Below are 24,388 nucleotides of genomic sequence, written 5' to 3' on the forward strand. Positions count from 1 at the left end.
TTCAGCTTTTTTTTAACTACCAAAATCTACATAAATTTGTATGTAAAATGTTAGTTGAAAACTGGAACAATTCTTGGTGTTCCTTATCAAAAGGAAGCGTCTAGGTCTGTTTTTAATGTATTTTTAAGTGTCGGGTTTTTGTGTCTTCTCAGCTTCTACCAGATACGAGCAGCACTGAAAGTCTCACCTCGAGTGCCCCACAGGTTGACCGTGACAACAACTGACAATGCAGGTGAGCCGACATTTTGTACTTTTCTCTTCACATGCACACAGGCGTGCGCACCATCCCTCACACACATGAGGGATGCTCTCTGAGTTAGCTCCCAGTTTGATATTTGTAATAGTTTTGCTTTATAGAGACAACAAAAAGGATTAAGCTGGTTTGTACCCTGTTGGTGCTGATAATTGTATATTACTTGTTAGTTGTTTTGAACCTTTTTAAGGTTCTTTAGTGTTCTGTGTCTCATTTTGGGTATTTAGCTAACTAACATAGCTTTGTAATGCTAGCTGCCTTTGAGTTGACATTCTCTCTTCCTGGTTTAATTTTGTGTTTGGTTGGCATTTTCTAAAGTGGGGTTGTTATGGAAATGAACATACAACTTACTTATGGTACAGATTTGTGTGGAAAAAAAGCTGACAAGCTGTCAGCTTTGAAATATAGGCTCATTTTTGTTGAACTGACTACATAGATAGATAGATAGATAGATAGATAGATAGATAGATAGATAGATAGATAGATAGATAGATAGATAGATAGATAGATAGATAGATAGATAGATAGATAGATAGATAGATAGATAGATAGATAGATAGATAGATTAACACACACATATGTATGTGTGTGTGCATATATATGTATATATATATATATACATATATACACACACACACACACATATATATATATATATATATTCCTCTCTCTGTACATGTGCAGAGAGAGGAAGAGGTAGATTAATAGAGATAGATTGATTGATATCCATATGTAGATATCTATATACATATAGATATCTACATATAGATTTATATACATTTATAGAGAGACAGACAGATTTACATATAGATATAGTTAGATAGATATCTATGTCTATATATATAATTAAATTTAGAAATAGATGTATATATCTTGCCCAAAAAGATAAATAATTTCCTAAATTTTTTTCCAATTTGTATAGGTTTAGACTTCTAAACCTTGTTCCACATTGTTTACATTTTCTTTTTCCAAATCTCCCTTTAATTCATAAATGTGGTTGTCTTATTTTCTGTTTAGAATTAGAAATAAAAATCTTACAATGAATGAACATGAGTACTGATGTTGAACGCGGGGGAAGCTGGAGCACCCGGAGTGAACCCACAGCTACACGGGGAGACTTTTCCCACCGTGCAGTCCTGGCTTTTTAATATTAAAATGTCCAATTAACAACAACAGTGGCTCTTTTTCCAATTACCGTCAATCACCCAACCCACACATGGCGCCACCCCCCTTTTAAATCTAATATACTGGAGACATAAATTGATATCTATGCTGGATGGACGTTACTTCTGTCTTTGAACTGGCGCAGACATGATGGAGTTACAGCCTTTTTGATTCGCCTCCACAGAGAAATCTTTTTCATGGGGCTCTCTTCCTGTTCAGAGACGTTGTTCTGCTCAGCTGATTCTCCAGCTGCTGGAGTCTCTGATTCCTGAGGTGTTGTTTGGATTCCATCTTCATTTAATGCAACCTTTATCTGTGGAGGCGATGTTCTCTGTTTTTCTATGAGACCACTCTCCCCTTCTGTGCAAACTACAGGAGCCCTACCTGTTACGTCTTCTGAGACTTTGCAAGGTTTTGTCTCTATTTGCTCAGAAGCTGTCTGTGGGATCTCTAGTATTTCTAAATCTGTTTTTGGTGTCTTAGTGTTGTGGATCAAGTTTTGATTTGTCTCTATTGGGTTTACAACGGTTTCTAGTTCAGCTTTCATTGCCGTCTTTCTCTTTTTCATACATTTTCATTTAGTCAATGGCCTTTTCTCATCTGGCTGATCCCCATTCTGTTGGATTTCAGGGACCATTTCATCTTCAGTCGCCTGCTGTAGTTCACCAATCACTGTTTCATTTCTATGAATCTCATAGAATCATTTCATAGAATGCTAGCAAAACCTTGATCAAAGTCAAGGTATATTTGCTCATCTTTTTCAACTAAATACAATGTTACAATTTACAACGCAGGCAGAAGATTTTCTTACAAGTATCAATATGTAATATGTAATTGATTTCTCCTTTCTGAAATCCGACACAATAAATAAGATCTTAAAACTACTAATTACATCAAAACTGATGATTGTAAATTTGAAAAATTCCACCTACCCTCATTTCGACAAAAATCATTATAGCAATAAATCTATTTTAATAAACCTGAAATCCTGTTTATGTTTATCTGAAAGCTGCATTTCCTTCTGCCGAAACGTGGCAGTAGTAGCAGAAAGGACAGCTACAGAATGAGCTGCACATTCAGGTAATAAGTCATCCTGACATATTGTTGGTGTAAAAAAAAAAAAATCGATCGTCATCTGGTCGCAAAATCAAGTAGGTCTGAGTAATGGACTAAGGTTTTTTTTATTTTTCTTAAATCAGCATGTTTTTCACATCCACTACAGCAGCTTGTGTTCCAGTAAGGATCAGAGGGAAGGCTGCAGCCGTCCTCTCCTCCACAGATCCCCACACAAGGTCACGCATTAGGCAGCGCACGCCTCTCATGCTGGATTCTGAACTTAAATGCACCAATCGGCTCTCCAGCCACGGAAATGGATTAAGCATCCACACTCACACCGGAAATAATCCAGCGTGATGTTTCTGGGGGGGGGGGAGAAAAAACAGGGATTTTGTGTGAAGGATTTATTTTTTTCCACTACTGAGTCATTTGATTTGTGTTCACTGGGGTATCAAGTGTTTAAATAGTAAGTGATGCGCTACCTCTCCTAGGACGGACTGGGTGTTTTCCTTGCATTGGCGTAATAAAGAGCGGCTGTAGGTGAAGAGTCTGCCGGCGGCTGTAAGGAGATTATTTCCAGTGGAGAATCGCTGACTGGTTTTTAAGGTCGTGCGCCGCGGCCTCGGCGCTTTTTAGAGCAGTGGGAAGCCGATTCTGTTCATCACTTTCATGGACAGAATTTCTAGACCAGCCAAGGTGTTGAGGGGATCCAATTTGGTGGCCTTAGGATCTCATCTCTGCTTTTCGCAGACGATGTGGTCCTTTTGGCTTCATCAGATCGTGATCTGCAGCTCTCGCTGGAGCGGTTCGCAGCCGAGTGTGAAGCGGCCGGGATGGGGATCAGTGCCTCCAAATCCGAGGCCATGGTCTTGAGCCGGAAAAGCGTAGAGTGCCTTCTCCGGGTCAGGGGGGGTGTCCTGCCCCAAGTGGAGGAGTTTAAGTATCTCGGGATCTTGTTCACGAATGGGGGAAGAAGGGAGCGGGAGATCGACAGGCGGATTGGCGCAGCGTCTGCCGTCAAGCGGGCGCTGTACCGGTCCGTCGTGGTGAAGAGAGAGCTGAGCCAAAAAGCGAAGCTCTCGATTTACCGGTCGATCTACGTTCCCACCCTCATCTATGGTCATGAGCTTTGGGTCATGACCGAAAGAACGAGATCGCGGATACAAGCGGCCGAAATGGGTTTTCTCCGTAGGGTGGCTGGGCTCTCCCTTAGAGATAGGGTGAGAAGCTCAGTCATCCAGGAGGGACTCAGAGTAGAGCCGCTGCTCCTTCACATCGAGAGGAGCCAGTTGAGGTGGCTCGGGCATCTGGTCAGGATGCCTCCTGGACGCCTCCCTGGTGAGGTGTTCCGGGCACGTCCCACCGGGAGGAGGCCCCGGGGAAGACCCAGGACACGCTGGAGGGACTATGTCTCTCGGCTGGCCTGGGAACGCCTCGGGATTCCCCCGGAGGAGCTAGAAGAAGTGGCTGGGGAGAGGGAAGTCTGGGCCTCCCTTCTGAAGCTGCTACCCCCGCGACCCGACCTCGGATAAGCGGAAGAAGATGGATGGATGGATGGATGGATGGAAGCCGAACCGTCAGAACCTGGCCGGGTTTGATGGTAGCGCGGAAACAAACGTGCCAACATTTCCAACTGCTGTGAAAATAGATCACAACAACGCAGTACTCAGAACCAGAATCATGGTTTGATTGGATCAGGATTTGCAGAGCATTGAAGGGAAGGTAGAGTGGATATAAAATCTTCACTCATCCCTGTTAAAATTTAAGTTATTTTTCAAACACAAATGTGAGACAAATTAAGATAAATAAAAAATAATAACCTGAACCCATGTGTTTGGAAAGTTGTTTACACTCTTAAACTTTAAATCCTTTTATTTCAGTAACTCACTAACATATCATATAAATGAATTGCACACAAATCAATGTTTTCAAGTCTTCATTTCTCTTAATTATGAGGCTTTTTCACTTGAAAACACAACATGTAAGATTGGAATATTACATCAGATCAATGAAAAAATACCTTACATATACCTTAAGGCAGCGTTTCCCAATTCCGGTCCTCAGGCCTCCCTGCTCTGCATGTTTTAGATGAGCCTCTATTCCAGAGCAGCTGATTCAAATGATTGCATGACCATCAAGTGCTGCAGAAACCTGTTGATCACCCATATATTCAATCCAGGTGTGTAGCAGAAGGGAAACACCTAAAACATGCAGGGCAGGGAGGCCTGAGGACCGGCATTGGGAAACGCCGCCTTAAGGTATAACTCTCCCTTAGTCTTTCAAAAAGAGAAAGTTTTTCTTTACTTTTTTGGTTTTACAATTAAGCTGAACAGGTAATGGATCACATTGAAGGTGGAAATTGCCATGACGATGTTTATTTTGGTCAAGGCCTGATTATTTATTGCATCGTTTATTGTTTATCATTTATCATTTATCATTTATCAAGATAAATTTCTTACCATGACAAGAATTTCTGATTTGTCGTTGTCATGATAAATTCCAAATATGTTTGTCCGGATCGGACAACACACCTCCGATGTCATCACCCTCAGCACAGGCTCCCCTCAGGGCTGCGTCCTGAGCCCTCTGCTGTTCACTCTGATGACACACGACTGCGTCCCCAGGTTCGCCACCAACCACATGGTGAAGTTCGCGGACGACACAACGGTGGTGGGCCTCATCAGAGACGACAACGACCTGGACTACAGAGAGGAGGTGGAGCAGCTGGTGGACTAGTGCAGAGACAACAGCCTGATCCTGAACGTTGACAAGACGGAGATGATCGTCGACTTCAGGAAGAACCGGCCCAGCCACGCTCCACTGCTCATCAACAGCTCGGCTGTGGAGGTGGTCAGCAGCACCAAATTCCTGGGGGTGCACATCACAAACGACCTCACCTGGACTGTGAACACCACGTCTCTGGTCAAGAGGGCACAGAAACGCTTGTACTTCCTGCGGAGGATGAGAAGAGCACACCTGCCCCCGCCCATCCTCAAGACGTTCTACAGAAGCACCATAGAGAGCATTCTGACCAGCTGCCTCTCTGTGTGGTGTGGAGGCTGCAGCGCCTCCGACTGGAAGAACGTGAGGAGAGTGGTGGAGACAGCAGAGAGGATCATCGGGGCCCCCCTTCCCTCCATTCAGGACATTTCATCCCAGCGCTGCGTGTCCCGAGGCCGAAACATCGTCAGTGACCCCTCACACCCCCACCATGGACTGTTCTCCCTGCTGCCCTCTGGAAAGAGGTTCTGCAGCATCCGGTGCAGGTCCACCAGGTTCTGAAACAACTTTTTCCCACTTGCCATCAGACTGCTGAACTCTTAACTGGACTGCACTCAAAATCTGGTCTCCACTTCATACCTTGCACATGTACAGAGCTAAATAACTTCCATTTTACTGTCAGTCCTGCACTTTATATTTTATATTCATATTTATATTCATATTTTATACTGTATTTTATTTTATTCTGGAGTAACCGCACAACATTGGAACCTCAAAACATTGTCCTGAGCCGTATGCAACGAAATTTCGTTCTGTATTCACCCTGTGCATGCAAAATGACAATAAAGTCAGTCTAAGTCTAAAACCCATCAGAATTGGCTCTGCTGTTGGGATTGTTTTACTTATATTTCCACAGTGAGAATATCAATAAACGTTAAACATATGGTTAAATACAGAAACACTGTGCAGTTTGGTGATACAAATCACACTTCTTCATATGACTGACATCCTAAAGAAGCGTATTTCAAGTTGTTTTTTCAAGAGCAGTGTTTGTCCTTGTGGGCCTTTGATTGCCGTTTCATACAGTCACATCCATACAGTTACAGGAAAAAAGAGGTAATAAATAGTTCTTATGAACATTTTTATTGTTATCACAATAACACCACAAAATATCGTGATAAAACCAAATCAAGCCCACCCAGCTGAAGGTGGGTGGGCTTGATTTGTGTAATAGATTTGTTTTTTGTTTATAATCCTCACCCTCACTTAATCACATTTTGCATCTTAAACTGTTTCCCTTTTTTTTGAAGTGGAATTAAAATTCCTCAGTATTTTCCCATCAGAAATGTTTTTTTCTTGACCTTCATGGGCTTTTGTAAATAAAATCAATTTCTTTATTTGTTTTTTTGGGTTTTTTTTGTTTAGTTTAGTTTTTTCAGCATTTTCTGGTTCTAAAACTTAGCTTATTCCTCGTGTTAGTTCCGTCAGTCTCATTATTTGTGTTTTAGTTTTGTTGCTTCCTGTTTTTATTGTTTAGATTTCAGTTCCAGACTCATTCCTCGTTTTCCCTCTGTCAATCAGAAGGGAGCAGGTATGTTGCCTCTACCTGCTCCCTTCCTCAGCTGCGCCCACTCACCTGTAATTAGCTCCTCTGGTCCCTCTTTCGCAGTATTTAACCTCTTTAGGTTGCTTTATTTCTCACTGGCTCCTTTATTTCTTACAGCTGTAAGCTGTAAATTTTTTTCCCACATTAAAGTGTCATTTTTCCACTTGGTCTCTGTGCTAAGGTCCTCCATGTTCTCTTGTATCAAGAGAAAATCTGCTTTTTTCCTCAGCAGATAATGTAGATCAAGACTCACTCAACCCTCAGCGAATGGAATGTGTGAGATTAGCATTTAGTGCATTAATGAAAAGAATTGCATCAAGTGCACAGAAGAAGCAAAAAAAAGTCATAGATTCTTAAAAAAAGAAGACATTTCAGAAAATCTCCACTGCAGTGACAGAGCTGAATTCTCAGCTTTGACACGACCACAGAGTCTTTGACATGCGGCGCTGCTGCACATCAATGCTCCTGACTCGCGCTGCTTGATGCTGCAGGTAAAGCAACAGGCTTTGTGGAGAGGAGGCCTGCGGAGAGGGGCAGAGTGAGAACGGGACGGAAAAGGGCAAAAGCTCAGCGGGGGGATTACTGAGACTCACAGCTGGAAGCAAGGTTTTTTTTTCTTTCTTCAGCTGCAGTTGAGAAGGAAAAGATGTAAACAGCAACAGTGTTATCAGAAATGTCAAATATAAGATCAGTTTAAAGGGACGGTATGTTATAATTATATCCCCTCATCAAAAACAGACCTGGAGTGCTGCTTTGATTTTTTAATGCATGTTTGAGATATCCTTTAATCTCCATGGCAAAACAACTTGGTGGACCTAGCTCCGCCTTCAAGGACAAAGCTCCTCCTCATAGCTGCAGTTTACAAGTTTCCGCCTCACAGAGCAGCCCTCCCCCGCAACTCCCCCCTTTCAGCTCCTTCAGACTAGCCAGCAGCTATTAGCAAACACCTGGTGAATCTGGGCATCTGCTGAGCTCATTATAGGAGCTACTGCTCAGTGCAATGCTGGTAAAAACGTTGTTAAAGGGTTGTGATGACTTCCTGAAGGCGGAGATTCAGAAAGAGCAGGAATTTTAAAGAGACTGAGGCCCAATTTCAACCGGGTTCAGTGATCTGCCTCCTGGAATTGATGTGCTTTAATTGACATGCGTGTTAAATTTCTGACTCCCAGAATGTTTGCCAATTTCAAGGCGTTAAATTGCAAAGTCATATTTATTTTAAGACTTATTTGATATATAGAGCATTTTTTAGAACAACTGATAATACCATAGTGCAGGGGTGTCCAAACTTTTTGCAAAGAGGGCCAGATTTGATAAAGTGAAGATGCCCGGGGGCCAATAGTTTGTTCGGACATTTTTTAACTACAAAAGTTTCATGCAAATACACACTGTTATAAAACAATTTTCATTGTCACAATTATCTTTATTTTTCAAATGACAAAATAACCAAATATAAGCCACTCAGGCAGATGAGAATAACTCTAAAAACCCAAATTCTGCCTTTCATTCATATCTGGAGAGTCAGATAATATTGAACAAACTGTATGAAATACCTTAAATTTACATGAGTTTAAAAATATCTTTGCCTCAAGAACATTTTAAACAGGAGTTATAAGTAATGCAAAGTTGTCTATTATTATTAAATCTTAAAACAAGTGAATTTTGCTCGTCATTTACAATATCTTTCAGAAAGTAATAGTTTGTCACATCTACAGGTTCATAACCAAATCTTACTCAAGAGTTTAATAAAAATAAGTGCCATAAATGTTCTTTTGGCTCTTCACTGCTGATAGTGACAGACGTTACCGTTCAAAATACTCAGTTTTATGTCCTCAACTCTCAGTGCCACACTGTTACGTGCCAGGCAAACATTTTTCTCAAATTCTTGCTTCTTCTCAGGGCAAAATGTTCTCCACCATTTTCATAACACAGTCTTTGATAAATGTATCTTCAGTAAAAGGGTTGCCATGTTTAGCTATTAACATTAACTTCGTAGCTTTCTTTGGTGGTATTTTCTTTTGACTCACAGGCCCGCGTGAAGAATCGCTGTTGTGATGCCAGTCCAGCTTGGAGCTGCTTTAGTTTTTCAGCACGGTCACTTCCTGTTAGCTTGTTGTATGTGTTAGCATGTTTAGTCTGGTAGTGTCTCTATACGTTCAAATCCTTAAACAAGGCAACCGTCTCACAAATTAGACAAGCACAATTGCCTTGATTTTCAGTGAAGAAGTATTATAATTCCCATCTCTCTTGAAAGCGGCGGCCCTCACTGTCAACTTGTTTTCTTTGCAGTGGCCATGGCAGAAATGAGTGGAGAGGGGTTCGCTGCACGGAGGCAGAGACTGATAGTATTAAAGTGGTGCTGCCACCATTTGGTGAAAGGAGGAATTACAGTTTCAAGTTTTATGATTTATTTATTCTGTTTGACAGTGCAGGCGGGCCATAAATAATACATTATAAGACCGAAGCTGCGGGCCGTATGAAATCTGACCGCGGGCCGTGATTGGCCCTCGGGCCGGACTTTGGACATGCCTGCCATAGTGACATGATTGTTCTATAAAACGGCACTATGTGCCTGGAAAACACATAATACTTCTAGTTTAAAGCAAAAGGAGACACCATTTGGACAGTATTTTGTACAAAATGACCTTTCAATAAACTTTGGCAGATTATAAGTGAAATATTCTGCCATCTTTTTTACAACTAGTTAGTTGTAACAGGCCTGATCGGTACATTTCTAATATGTAAAATGTGAACTGTGCACACTGACAGTTGCCCTTGAGCGAGCTAACAATCATCCTGCAGCAGTAAGCTGCTAATTATTGTGCCGTTTGGTTGTGTCCTACACCAGGAGAGTGCAGCTTCAGCTCCACAGGGGTGTACGACGGCAGCGTCTTCAGCCGGATAGTTCAGATCCTCTACAGAAACGAGGAGATTGATGTCAACGACTGCATGATCTTCAAAGTCCACCTACTACTGGATGGAGAAAGGGTGAGTCACACTGGGTGATATTATCTGTACAAAAACCACTTAATTTTCCAGTTAAAGTAGAATTTTAAATGGTGAATATATACAGCACAGCAGTTAAAACAATTACATCGTAGTTTTCTTTCTCAGTCGGACCCTGTGGTCCTGAGGAAACATTAAAAAGTAATTATTAAATGTTCTTCAGCTTTCAGTGGACTCCTGCTTGACATTGTGATGAAGGAACAAATACAGTTAGTATTCACTAACGGTGCTTTCTACTGTGTCCTCATTAAGCTACAAAGGCTTTCTTCCATTTACATTCCACTTAGAGTGTAGCAGTAAATGTTACAATAGAAATGTCTTTCAGCCTGAACACACTAATTACAGGATTTCATCACAATCTGCGTTTCCATTCACCTTAAAATTGTTCAAATCGGCTTTACGAAAATAAATTATTTTAATAGAAACTCAGCAATTTCGTAAAAACTCACATTTTTCAATGGAAAGGTTTATTTTTTATATTAGTGTATTTCTCAGAACTGCATTTAAACACTTTGCCAGTGACTTCGTTTTGTATCTGTTTCTGGATTTCTTTAGATTTGTGTGATTTTTTTCATACTTGAGCTCATATGACTCGCTTCATGATGTCAGATCAGCTCCTGTGTCAGTTTTTGTAGCAGCAAGTATTCGGGAATGAGTGTGGCCAGTGATAGTTACATTATTTAATAAGGGGACAATTAATTGGTCTGAATAGCTTATGTCCATTGAAAAAAATATATTATTTTGAAAACAGATTTCTGTATTGTAAGTATATTTGTCCAATATTAAAATGTGCTAAATGTAACAAACAGAAAAATACAACAACAAAGCACAGCACTAAAGAGATACACTGAAAAAAGAGAATGCCGTTAAAAAATGTGATTAGTTATTGATGTGCATCACTAAAGATAAATAGCTTTTTGTGTAAATAGAAATGAAGGTCCTTGTACTGGATTAAGATCAGCAAACTATTTGTAGGTTATCTTTTTAAAAAATGATGTGCAGTAATAATTAATGTGATTATCATGATATACTTAAGGTTGGATCTGAACCTACTAGCATAGTGATTAATTGTCAAACATAAAATCCTTCAAAATATTTTGACTTTAATTGTTATGATGATGAAATTAGAGGGAGGAAGTCAATACTGGGGAAAAGCGCAGCAAAGCTGCAGGCTATCAAAGCTAATCTGCTGTCTAAATGAGCGCTGCCCTTTATTATTACTAAGAGACGCATCACCCACTTCGAGGATCAGTGGGTTCAGCGATCTGCCTCCTGGAAGTGATACCCTTCAACTGACATGCATGTTAATTGTCCGTGTCCCAGAATGGCCGATACGGCTAAAATGACCATCTGTGTAAACCTGGCCGACAGCTATCGATGTGCTGTCCTTTCCGTTTTCACCGGGGGTTCATCCTGGAGGATCGAACCCGGCCCGCGTTTGAGAGAAGGTAGCCATCTTCTGTGACAGCCAGGGCAGCTAGGTGCTACTTAGATCTAATGATCCGTTAGACGCTGACGCATTAACCCTTTCCTTCCATGATTGATACAGCTTCCCTGGTTCTCTTGAAACACTTCTAATTTTAGGAGATTTCATCAAATGTGGAAGTTTAAGTGGAGGTTCAGATACGTGTAAGGGACCTCCCAAGAGCTTCCCACTCATTAACCTTCCGGAGGTCATCTGCTGTCACAGCCACAGAGAGCACAGACACAAATAGCCCTTCATTTCCCCTGTGGACACACGAACGTATGCTTGATCAATCTAACCTTCGATGTTAGGCACAATGGAAAACATTTGTACTTTTACTGTTCTGAGATACAAACAAGAAAAACCTTTTTTTTCTTTAAAGTAGTGCTACTTCCATAGTTGATACTATACTATAATAGTTTGTTCACTGTAGAAACAGCTTTTTATTTAACATTTTATATATTAGGCCAACACAATGTAATTGTGAAGGAGTGTATTTACTGTGATACCTCTAAATACAGTCATATTTAATGAATTAGAATAGGCGTTCCAATTGAAATTGGTGCGTTTTGAAAATATTAACCTTTAGTCACGTACTAAACTTATATTTAATTAAACCCACATTTCTGTATTAAAAATATATTTTTTTATTGGTCTAATGTAATATTCTAATCTTAAATGTGTTTTTATAATTTAGCGGAAAATCATACTTTTTAGAAAAAAAAGCTGAAAACATCAGCCTCTGTATGAAATTCATCACAATAAATGATAAATGAAACAATAAATGCCTTCAAAGCAAGTTTGGCCAACCAGAAAAGCACGTTTCTTTGTGTTAAGTAAAAAAGGTGCAATCATGGTGCTCAACTTGATAACAAATAATTTATTCATCATTGATTGATGATTGATTGAGTGACATCATGCATGAATATCATTTTGTGGGTTTTGCAGTTGGAGGAAGCCTTGAGTGAGGTGGACTTCCAGTTGAAGTTGGATCTTCACTTCACCGACAATGAGCAGCAGTAGGTTTTTCTGTTTACTTGGTTAAAACTTGTGGTTTTTGGTGATAGCGGGCTAAGAAAAGTATTAAATACTGAAATATTTTTTGTTCCCTTCTACTCCATCTATAATCTCTCCAGGTTGGCAGAGATAGTGACAGTCCCGTTGATCAGCAGTCGGACTCTGAGGCTCCACTTCCATCCGCGGCGAGGCCTTCACCATCACGTCCCCGTCATGTTTGACTACTTCCACTTGTCTGTCATTTCTGTCTCCGTGCACGCCTCACTGGTTGCCTTACACCAACCGCTAATCAGGTAGAGTTTAATTACGGTTTGCAAACATTTTACAAAAAGTTCAACAAAAGCAAAAACAGACTCTCACGATTTGAGCCGACGGTGGGTATGTAAATGAATTCATAAGCACAGAGATGTTATTTCAATGGAGCCATCACCAGAGGTCGTGACCAAGCATCCAACAGTTAGTCTAAGCAGGAAGTGAAGGTGACTGGACGTTGGGGTTCCCTCATAAAAAGGCGTCAGCCTGCATTGCCTGATGGAGTCTGAAGCGAGCAGCATTTTGGGTTTGGACAATTGCCCAGCATGTGGGTTGGTTTAACATTGGAACAAGTTGGAATGTCTGGAAACCAGGAAGACAGGAGAGACCACACCAATAGTATTGTCAGTCTTAGTCTTAGTGTTTGGTTCTTGCCAGACTACAGCATACAGTGTCATTAACGCCAAGGAAGGGATGGCTGCTTTTGGAACGATCCACCGCACAGGAAGCAGGTGTTCCAGGTTCAACCACAAATCATAGTTCTAAATTAATACAAAAGAGCATCATTAGCAAACCTGGAGGTCACCTCTTGTAGTGATTTTAGGAGTTCTGATGGGTTTTAAGGTGTTGCTTGGCCAGCCACCCCCATCTTTCACAAGTTTAATATTTCAGTGACCTCATTTCAGCCTAGTTCTAACCAAGTGTGGACCAACCAGCAACCACTGTCTCAGTCCGTTCCTCACCAAATTACTGCTCACACCTTTCTCAAAGGATCGTCACACGCCACCGACAAGAGAACACCAGTTCATCCGTACTGCCAGCTCCATTGCTTGTTTACTCCTCATCACTCAAATACATTCAGATCACATTTGGTCGAGTGCTTCAGTCATTTTGGTCACTGCGTATGTTTTAATGTGATGAAGTCTCCTGTCACCTACTGTATCTGTTTTTGAAGGTACAGCTGCTAGACAGAAAGCTACACATGAGCAGTGAGATAAGTACCATTCAGCAGTGTGATGTCAAGTGGTCACAATATCTGTCTCCTTTTGGATGTAAACAGTGAGTTAGTAATGGGCAGCCGACCTTGTAAATTGTAGAATTATGCTATGTTTCTTTGTATTTTCTGTTAGAGACACAAAGAAATTGGGTTTGAGAACCCAAACAGGATTCCTGTATGACGGCTATAAAAAACTAATAAGTTCTTAACAGAAATGACATTCGGGGGTTTAAAGGAGTTAAAATTCAGATTTCTTGTGCCAACCAATAGAGGAATTGATAATGTAAGCAGACATGGTGGCACAAGATGATTTTAGAAGTGAAATGCTTAAAATGCAGATGGCAGGGTACTGAATTTGAAGATTATCTAATCAGAAACAATATCATTATGTTTGCTTCTTCCAAAACACACACACACGCACACGCACACACAAACACTTACATGTTTACGTGGCTATCTTTGTGGGGACTTTCCATTGACTTCCATTCATTTCTACAGTCTAAACTTTACCCTTAACCTAACCCTAACCATTACATACCTAACTCTAATCAAAACTCAATTCACACCTTAGTCCTAAATCTAACCCCTGAAAAAACAGTGTTTCTCCTTGTGGGGACCAGGCTTCTGTCCCTACAAGGAGCAGTGGGTCCCCTCAATGTAGTATGTGTCAGGAAAATGGTCCCCACAATGTATTACAAACAAACACACACACACGTACACATTCTACCGGTCCATTCATGTGTCCGCTCCCTTCCCTCCCCAGCTTTGCGCGCACGGGGAAGGGCACCTGGCTGGGGAAAGGCTCGCCTGAGAGCGTGAGCGACCCGTCTGCTGTGTCTGTGGAGAACCTGGTGTTCGGAGCTGGCTACTGCAAGCCTGTCATCTCTGAGGTATGTTTACCTTTCACAGAAAAGTCAAAGCTAATTTTGTCTCACTCAACACAACATGTCGTCCCCAGTCTGCTAGGTATTCCACTGCCTGTCTCTTTTAAAGGCATTTAACAAAATGCCTAACAATGACATAAACGTGACAGTTTTGGAACTTGGTTTCTGACTTGAGTGCATCATCCTGATTTAGATTACATATTCTGCTCCGGTTTCCTCCTCTGAATCTGCTATTGCTTGGGCTCTGAAGTTCGACTGAGTGATTACCACTGTGCAGCAATGTGTCTGAGCATAATGTTAGAGTAACCCACATGTCTCAGCATGCATGCATGGCCATCTGAAACTGATGGTAGCCATCAACGGGGAACATGCAGTAGTGTGACAGGCTTCTGTGGCACGTCTGCTGTGAATATTTAAAATTTTTATACACTTGCTGTATCTATAGCAATTATGCAGTCTAGATGCCTACTTCCTGGTTGGTAACTGGACAGAGCACACACTATGGCAATAAAAACATCTTAGGTATAACAGGTTTGGTCATACATTGTGCTGTCAAGCCACATGGCAGAAGCAGCGTTGTTCTCCGGACGTTTAATGGCGTTTCACTCATTGGCCACAAGATTTGCTAAAAAACGTCGATGGCATTAAAGACTACCAAGGCAAAAGTAATGACAAAAGAACACCTTATTCTACTATACTTGTCATCTATTGTCAAGAGGCATTATCAGTTAGATTTTCATTAGAAAATGTAACTGGTGCAGTGCCTCCACTTTAATGCGATGGGATTTGGAGCAATAGAAACAATAAACAATAGAAGCATTAGAATTTTTTTTTGTGTTGTGCAAGAAAGCACAACTAAATTTTAAATGGGTAGGGTGACAGTTACTTTCTTATTGTTAACTTAATATGAAACCACATGTGCTTTTCGTCACTTGGGTATTTTAGGACGGCGTCTTTGCATGGCCTCTTCTGGACTTGCAGAGATTGCTGTAATTTAACAAACTGAAAACGTCTCTTGGTCACAGGTGACAAATAATTACGTAAACAGATACTTGTTCCATTTTTTTGTTTAGTTGTTGTTGATTTTCATTGCATATATCGGCAAACTTCGAGTTTGATCAATAATTAGACATTATCAAACGACTTTCTGGTTCCTACGGTAATGCTCATCAAAGCTTTCTGCTCTTGTTAGCAGAATTTAGAAACGAGAACATGCAACAAGCTCAGATATGAAATCATATTGTAGTTTTCTCAGTATGTTGCATGTTCTCTAATTATTCCAAAGTACAGTTGTAAAGCTACAGGTAGCATTTTTTCCCCCCATGCGGACATCACAGCCGGCACTGTAAATCCTAATGAGCTCCAGAACTAGCCCCCCGCCTCACCCTATTAACCCCCCGCCCCCACCTCCAGCTGGGCGCTTTAATAAGGTCTGGTTAAGCCACACTGGGGGGTTTGGTTTGATCAAAGCAGCGAGTTATGCTCACAAGCGCCACGTACCACATACCTGCAGGTGAAATGTGTTCAGAACTTCGGCTCCTCCCTCATCCTTTAGTTATTTTTGAGCTCTTTAACCCACAGCCACGATTTTTATCACTTTCCCTCTTAACACAGGCTCTGTCCTGTAATTATTCCCTGCTCTTTCTGGAGGAAACCGTCATGTGTTTCAGATTTCTTTGGCTGAATAAAATGAAACCATAATGTCATCAGAATTTCAGCAGCTCTTTTTTACATACAATGCTAAAAACATGAACCAAAGTACCAAATGGGCTTGGAAACAACGGATTTCTGTATCTGAAATAATCATTTATATTATTAAAGTAAAGTAAGAAGAATAAAACCAAAACTGAAATATCAAGGGACATGTGGTGCATCTTACGCTTGTAATATAATGACTAGTTCTTCTGAAAAAAAATGGCTGTTTTTCTTTGTCTCTCATTCTCCATCTGATCCTAGCAGGCATCTAGAAAGCTACAAAGAAATATGAAAGTAAACATACAGATGTTCCTTCCTGGTTCGGGTGTGATGCGCAGCTGGAATTACAGAGCACACACATGTATGATGACAGGGCGAGTGAGTTGACTCGCTCGGGGCAAATTACAGTACATCCTCCGTCAGTCCCAGAGCCGAGCCGCAGCGGCGCTGTTAAAACATTACGGCCTTGGGAAGAACTCCACAAATCTCCCGGCTTTGCATTATGGTGGCTGTTGTGTTGATCCATTAGCTTTTAAGGGAGAACCTGGGACTGTCCATTGAAATCCACTGAGCTTTCTTACACTTACAACCAGAAACGTTTTATTAAAATTTTATCAACGCAAATTCACTGCAAAAACATTTAATCTGAAGTATTTTTGCTCTAGTTTCCAGTCAAATATCTTAGTAGACTTGAAATAAGACAAAATTAACTTAAAAGTAATGTGTCAGCAAGATGAAGGCTCTTGTTTTAAGCCAATAATTCCTTAACATTGATGAAAAAGTACTTATTCCATTGGCAGATTATTTCTCTTATAACATGAGGGAAAATATCTTACTATAAGTCAAATGCTCTGCCAGTGGGGAACTAGTACTTTTTATTCAATATTAATGAATTATTGGCTTAAAACAAATGACTACATCTTTCTAAAAAGTTGTAGTAGTAGGTTTGTTTGTCTTATTTCTAGTGTACCAAGATATTTGCACTTCAAACTAGACCAAAATTTCTTGGTAAGAGTTTGTGTTTTTGCCATGAAGTGGCTCATAAGTGGAAGAATACAGTATGGTTTCAAAATAGAAACTGAAGTTAAAGTGAAGTGAGGTGCTGATTTGTTTTTAAATCAGTCTATGCAACTCTTTTGGTGACGTTTTCTACCTCTGGACACTGAAACACTTGCCCATTATACTCTGTAAAATACATTTAGAGCAATCAAGGTGGCTGGAGGGCAGTAAAAGCATGACCATGTTTCACTTTATGGACAATGTGGTTTGTTTTTGCCTCCTCAATTAGTATTATGCATGTTGGCCAGACTGAGACCATTTTGGTCTCATTAGACCAGACCAGCTTCTTCCAACATGAAAGGTTAACTTCTACCCCAGTCTTCAGTGTTGCACAGCCTCTGACAGGTTTTCTTCAAGCTGTGTTGTCTACATTCTTAGACTCATCTGTGGTCATGAGTTCTGGGTAGTGACTGAAAGAGCGATGCCACGGACACAAGCAGCTGAAATGAGACTCCTCCTCAGGTTGCCTGGGCTCTTCCGTAGAATTAGGTGAGAATCTCAGTAGGTGGCATCTTGTTATGACATCTCCTGGATGTTCTGGACACCTCACCAGGTGAGGTTGGGTTTCCCACCAGCAGGAAACCCAAATGTCCAAACCCAGCACATACTGAGTCTTCCATTGGAGGGACTATGTTTCGGGAGCCTGGGTTTCTCTGCTTAGGCTGCTACCCGACCCTACATTAAATGGAAGATTTCATGTCAAACTTCCAACCACTCAAATCTTCTAGTCTTTTCTGCATCCACAGAATTAGAACTAAACTTGGGAAAGCAGCATTTAATTTTTGTTCTTCTAATCAGGAACAAACCTCCAGAAAACTACCAAACCACTGAAACATGAAGTTCCTTTAAATTGAGGCTAAAAACACTTTTAGAAACAAATTCTAATCTGGATTACAACTTTTTGTTTACTTCTCTTTATTTTGACACTATGGTGTAATGGTGTAATGCTTTGTGTTTGTTTATTGTTATGGTTTTGTCATGTAAAACACTTTGAACTGACTTGTTGCTGAAATGTTCCACATAAATAAAACTATATTTTGCTTTTGAGATGATCTGATCATTGTTAGGTTTTGACCACACAAAATGCTTTGCATGTAGGCCCAGAAGTTCAGCTTTTATCTCATGTCACACATTTTTGTTGTGTCTCCTACATGGTTTATGGCGAAGAGCAAACAAGATTCCTTATGGCTTTGTTTGAGCAATGACCTTCTGCCCACTCTCCCATATAGGTCAGATTTGTAGAATTCAACACAAATACATTAATATCTTCTCCAACCTGAGCTTTGGGTCTCTCTTACCCTCACATTTCTTTAAGAAAGTTCTGCCTGTCTTTGCTGCTGATCTGATCCAAATAGTAACTCATCGCTCTCATCAGGCGTTTTCCCCCAGGCTCTGAAAACAGCAGTAATCAAACCACTTATAAAAAAAGAACAATCTGGACAAATCACTAATGCAGAATTACAGGCTGACCTCTGACCTCCCATTCATCAGCAAAGTTATTGAAAAAGCTGTGTAAACAGTTAAATAGCTTCCTAACAATAACCAACCGCTTTGACTCCTTTCAGTCTGGTTTCCATGGTTACCACAGCACAGAGACTGGCCTAGTCAAAGTGTTCAATGACATCCATATAAATACGGACTGTGGGAGAACCACAGTGCTGGTTCTGTTGGACCTCAGTGTTGACCATGACATATTACTGAATCGACTGGAGAGTTGGGTTGGACTCTCCGGTCCAGTGCTTAACTGGTTTGAATCCTACATAAAGAACAGGGATTTCTTTGTTTCAATTGAAAACTTCTCATCAAAGAGGTCAAAGGTCACATGTGGGGTACCCCAAGGTTCAATCCTAGGACCCCTTTTATTCAATATTTATATGCTCCCACTAGCTCAGGTTATAACAGGAAATAATATTAGCTACCATAACTATGCAGATAACACACAGCTCTACATTACGATGTCACCAGGTGACCTTTGACCCCATCCAATCACTGAACAGATGCTTAGAACAGATAAATGTGTGGATGTGCCAAAACTTTCTCCAGCTGAACAGAAACAAAACTGAAGTTATTATTTTTGGACCTAAAGAGGAACAATCTAGAGCTATAGATCTAGAGTTATAGATCTAGAGTCAATGCACAGCTTCAGTTATTACAACTAAAAACCAGCGATCAGCCCGAAACCTGGGAGTAGTGATGGACTCTGACCTGAACCTCCAGAGCCACATAAAGACAGTTACAAAGTCGGCCTTCTATCACCTGAAGAACATTTCCAGGATTAAAGGACTAATGTCTCAGCCAGATCTAGAGAAACTCATCCATGCCTTCATCTTCAGTCATATTGATTATTGCAACAGCGTCTTCACAGGTCTGTCCAACAAATCAATCAAACAGCTGCAGCTGATCCAGATGCTGCTGCTGGCGTTCTCACTAAAACCAGGAAGATAGAGCACATAACACCAGTTTTAAAGTCCCTCCACTGGCTCCCTGTAGCTCAGAGAATAGACTTTAAAATACTGTTGTTAGTTTATAAATCACTGAACGGCTTAGCACCACAATACATTAAAGATCTGCTGTTGTTGTATCAACCTTCCAGACCTCTCAGGTTCTGGTTCTGGTTCTGCTCTGCATCCCCAGAACCAGAACCAAATGAGGAGAAGCAGCTTTCAGCATCTATGCACCACAAATTTGGAACAAGCTTCCAGAAAACTGTAAAACAGCTGAAACACTGACTTCTTTTAAATCTAGACTAAAAACCCACCTGTTTAGGATTGTATTTGAAATGTGATCAATTACTAATTTATTGATGGAACTTGACTTAATGCTGTGTTTTGATTATTGATTCTATGTTGCTTTGTGTTTCTGTGTTTGATATGATGTAAAGCACTTTGAAATGCTTTGCTGCTGAAATGTGCTATACAAATAAAATTTGATTGATTGATTGATTGATTGCAGCAGTTCTACATTACCCCAAATTACCTACTGCTATTCTATGGAGGTCACCTTTAATAACGATTCAAGAAATCCTGATGGTACAGAGCAAAGTCATCGAACTCCTGCGTCCACATGATTTATGGATGCAGATTATGGATTCTGCATCCATTGGCCTCTTGGCTTCTTCTCTGATTATTGTTCTCCTTACTTGACCAGACAGATTCAGTGGACATGCCTCTGTAGGCTTACAACTGTTCAATACACTTCCCCTTTTTTGATGATGAATGTAGCTGTGTTTAAAGTTTGGGTTGTTTTATAACCCACCTCTGCTAAAACTCCTGCCCACTCTGTTCCTTGGCCTTCAGGAAGAGAGTAGATGATGTTTGTTCACCAGTGTTGTCTAACCAAAGGAGTCAAAAGTATTCACATTCTCTACTTAAGCAGAAGTACAGATACTGTACTTGTATGAAAAAAAAAATTCTGGTAGAAGTACAGATTGTACCAATTTTTTTTTAAGTAAAGGTAAAAAATATGGGCTTTTAACTGCACTTGAGTACAAAATAAAAATAAAATAACTTTTACTTTCAATGATGCAAAATGCTTTCTGTCCGCGCTGGTATATTTTTCCTCTTTTGCTTCAACCTTTACATTATAATGTTTTCATCATGGAAATAACGAGGCGTTTCCAAGATTTTAAGGAGATATTTCTCTTGAAATATAAGGAGAATAAGTAAAAATTTCTTAGAAAAATAAATACCCAAGTAAAGTACAGATACCTGAATATCTACTTAAGTACTTTCACTTGCCACCTCTGAGGCCTTCACAGACCTGGTGGTAGTTATTCTGAGTTGCATTATATGCAGGTTGACTCTAGTCACCCGTTAGGCGATCACTAACTTTGGTTTCAGTTGAAATTATTTAAGAATTATAGAGTTAAAGGGACATAATACAGACATATGCTGTTATTTTTAGGGGTAAATATGTAAAAAAAATAAAATAAAAATAACACCTTTGCAACTACGGTGAGATGCTGGGAGGAAAAGGAGCTGCTGATGGGTCAGTCACATTAAAACTCAGTGACATACATTAAATTTTGTGTTTGTAAAATAAAGTATGAAAGCTTTTGTAGTCGAGCGCAAGTAAAATGTAAAAAATAATAAAGCAATTTTGCCCGTCAGGCTCTGATGTATCAAAACTCATTGACAGTCAATACATGCTGTGAATTCCTCTGGTGAGGCACACAGAGCAGTTTTATTGCTCTGTTAGGTCGCCATCTGGTGGAATAAAGTCTACACTACAGGTCAGAGAGAAAATCTAGGAGAAATCTCCGGATTTCTCTCCTTGTTACAAACAAAATTTCTCAGTTTTAGATAATATTATTTAAAAATGTATTTTTTTTCTTTCTACTACTATTATTCCTCTTCCCTTAAACAAGCAGTGACTTGGAGTCGTCATGCCGGCAACCTTTTAAAAGCAACAAAGGGAACTCTCTGAGGAGACATGCCACTGAAATGCAAATATATCGGTCTGCTTTTACGGCACACCGTGTGTTTAAGGCCCATTTGTTTCCATTTGTGCTCCAAACAATGAATGTGACTGCGTTTGGTGCCGAAAACAGGATGGTGGTAACTGCTGGCTGCAGGACGCTGCAGTGGAGCTTGTAAGGCTGTGAACGTGTCCGTCGTTAAGAGGTGAATGCTGAACGCGCAGCGGCTCACATTTTCTGTGCTGTGCTTTATATCCCCAGGGAAGCTTTTATGTTCCCAGTGAAAACTGCCTGCAGAGAGCTCATACGTGGCACCGGAGGCTCTGTCGCCTCCTGCTGGCCGCGCACAGAGGGCTGCATGCCTACTGCAGCTTGCTGAGGCAGGAGATCCCGCAGCTGCAGCTGGTTCCACTGGAGTCAGGTGATGCTTTGACTATAATCAGAGCTTACCCAGGTTTGTTGCTTTCTTTTAAAGGGGCAGTGTTATGTGTTTTCCTGGCACGTAGCGCCATTTAATAATCAAGTAACTATGTTACCTGCAGTTGTTATAAAAATGCTACATATATCAAATACAACTTTAAACAGTGTTTCCCAACCCTGGTCCTCAAGGCACACTGCCCTGCATGTTTTAGGTATTTCCTTGCTTCAGTCCAGCTGATTTCAGTTGATGACTGATTAACAGGCGTTTGTTGAACTGCAATCAGTTGAATCAGGAACATTAAAGCAGGGAACCCTCTAAAACATGTAGGACAGTGTGCCTTGAGGACCAGAGTTGGGAAACACTGACTTAAAAGAATTTTTGCTTCCAAAGTTAACGCCATGAAGTTGAGCCTCTGTCTCTTTAAGAAACTTCTGAAATGCCTCCTTCAGTATGTCATCAGAACATGGCTCCTCTATTAACCTTTTAACATTTTCACCAGCATTGCACACAGCAGTAGCTTCTGTAATGAGCTCAGCAGATGATGAGTTCCATCAGGTGTTGCTAATTACCGCTGGCTAGTCTGAAGGAGCTGAGAGGGGGAGGGCTGCTCTGTGAAGCAAAGCCTGGGAAACTGGAAGCTTAGCACTGCCTCGAAGGCAGTACTAGGTCCACCCAGCCGTTTGGCACAGCTGAGTGGTTGCTATGGGATCTCCCTAGAGTACATTCCTCAAGCATGCATAAAAGAATCAAGGCAACACTCCAGGTTTGTTTTTGATGAGGGAATAACTATATAACATGATGCAAAGCTCAAAAAAGTCAATTTTACATAATACTGCCTCTTTAAAGTAACTGTTTAACATGTTTGTTGTATTATTACAGTAAATTCTATTCGTTTTTAGTTATTATTCGAATTTAACCCCCTCCCCCCCCCAAATATATATACTGTATATACATACATTTTGTGTTTAAGATAAAAAAAAACTTCTTTTTCTTCATTTTCTACCCAGAACATGAGGAGTTCTGGGTAGAAATATGTTTATTGAACCTTTTTAATTCGATAATTCATGTTCTGGTCCCAAAACCTTTTTTTTTTTTTTTTTTTTTTGCAGTGCATTTCACAAATTATTGCATAGTAACAATAAATGAAGAGAAAAGATCCTGAGTTTGTGGTTTGTGGTGAAACAAAAGTGGAAGTAAATGTTGAATATGTTTTCTGTAATTTGCAGTATTTTGGTTTCCTGACCTTGCGTTGTATTTTTGTGGCAGTGCTCTGGAATTAAAATAAGAAAACTGCCTTGATTGTATGATACCATATGATTTACAAACACTTCATGTGGATCATCAGTTTTGGACGATGGTTGGAGTTCACCAGCTGCTTCAACACTTCGAATAGTTCAGGAACATTGTCAGTCTGAAGCTTTAGGAGAAAATACAGGAACTGTGTTCAAATGACACAATAATGAACTTTATTAAACTAGAAACCAGACATTAAGATGTTGAAACAGCCACTATAACAAAAGTGAAATAGAAGTTATTTGGCTTATATTAAAATAGCTTAATCCCTTTCTATAGAGAAATGTCAAGTAAATCTGTCTTACTTTGTGGTACACAGACAAATAGTCTTTGCACTAAGCTGGGCAAATATCTTCTCCTCCACAGAGTTGCTGCCTGTAGATGAAATTCTAAACCAGCTCTCCATAGAGTTACAGGTAAGTTTGTGGAGAAAAAAAAAATACATTTATATTTTCAGACATATTTAATTTTGATGGTATTTGCAAGTGTAAGTCATCTTATTACGAATAGCATTAACCCTCTGGTTTCATTTAGATTTTGGTATAATAGTGCGGCAGATGATTGAATATTTCAGCAAAATCTTTTACATGTGAATCAACAACCTAACTGGGAGCAGCTGTTTCCAGAAGCTTGCCTTAAAAAAACACATTAGCCACTGAAAAAAGAAATAAATAAATACATTTTGCACTAAAACTGCCAGTATGTATCACAGTTGAATACTTTTGATGGCAAAAAATGGCTGCCATGAAAAAATTTATTTTTACTCTAAAATTGCCAATTAGATTGTGTTTACTGTCAAATCATAGCTTACATACTGTAGTTGAACCATAGAAATCATACAAATTTTCTTGATCATCTGTATCCTTTTTCTGGCTGCTATTTTTCAAAATGGCCACTGTTGTGATTTAAACTTGACGGACCCAAAACGTGTGAGCACACGAACAGGAAATCAGCCAACACAGAACAATCAGAGTTTACTTATTTTATTCTTTTTAGCGCTAACAGGCTTATGTGGATGTCAAGTGTAAAGGCCCGAATCTATACAGCATCTGCTCAAACACGGAAGACACCTTGCTTATATCCTA

General features: G+C 40.2%; 1 protein-coding gene across 1 annotated transcript in view; it reads left to right on the plus strand.

The window, feature by feature from the left end:
* The window catches only part of fam135b (family with sequence similarity 135 member B), a 63,204-nt gene that overhangs the window by 18,492 nt on the left and 20,324 nt on the right, over positions 1-24,388 (plus strand). Inside the window, exons 3-9 of the mRNA XM_023345152.1 lie at positions 153-232; positions 9,646-9,785; positions 12,217-12,287; positions 12,405-12,578; positions 14,298-14,424; positions 21,851-22,010; positions 23,670-23,719. Of these exons, the coding sequence (XP_023200920.1) occupies positions 153-232; positions 9,646-9,785; positions 12,217-12,287; positions 12,405-12,578; positions 14,298-14,424; positions 21,851-22,010; positions 23,670-23,719 (802 nt within the window). The remainder of the gene's footprint in view (positions 1-152; positions 233-9,645; positions 9,786-12,216; positions 12,288-12,404; positions 12,579-14,297; positions 14,425-21,850; positions 22,011-23,669; positions 23,720-24,388) is intronic.

This window comes from Xiphophorus maculatus, chromosome 13 (assembly GCF_002775205.1).
Source record: "Xiphophorus maculatus strain JP 163 A chromosome 13, X_maculatus-5.0-male, whole genome shotgun sequence".
In the NCBI taxonomy this organism is placed as follows: Eukaryota; Metazoa; Chordata; class Actinopteri; order Cyprinodontiformes; family Poeciliidae; genus Xiphophorus; species Xiphophorus maculatus.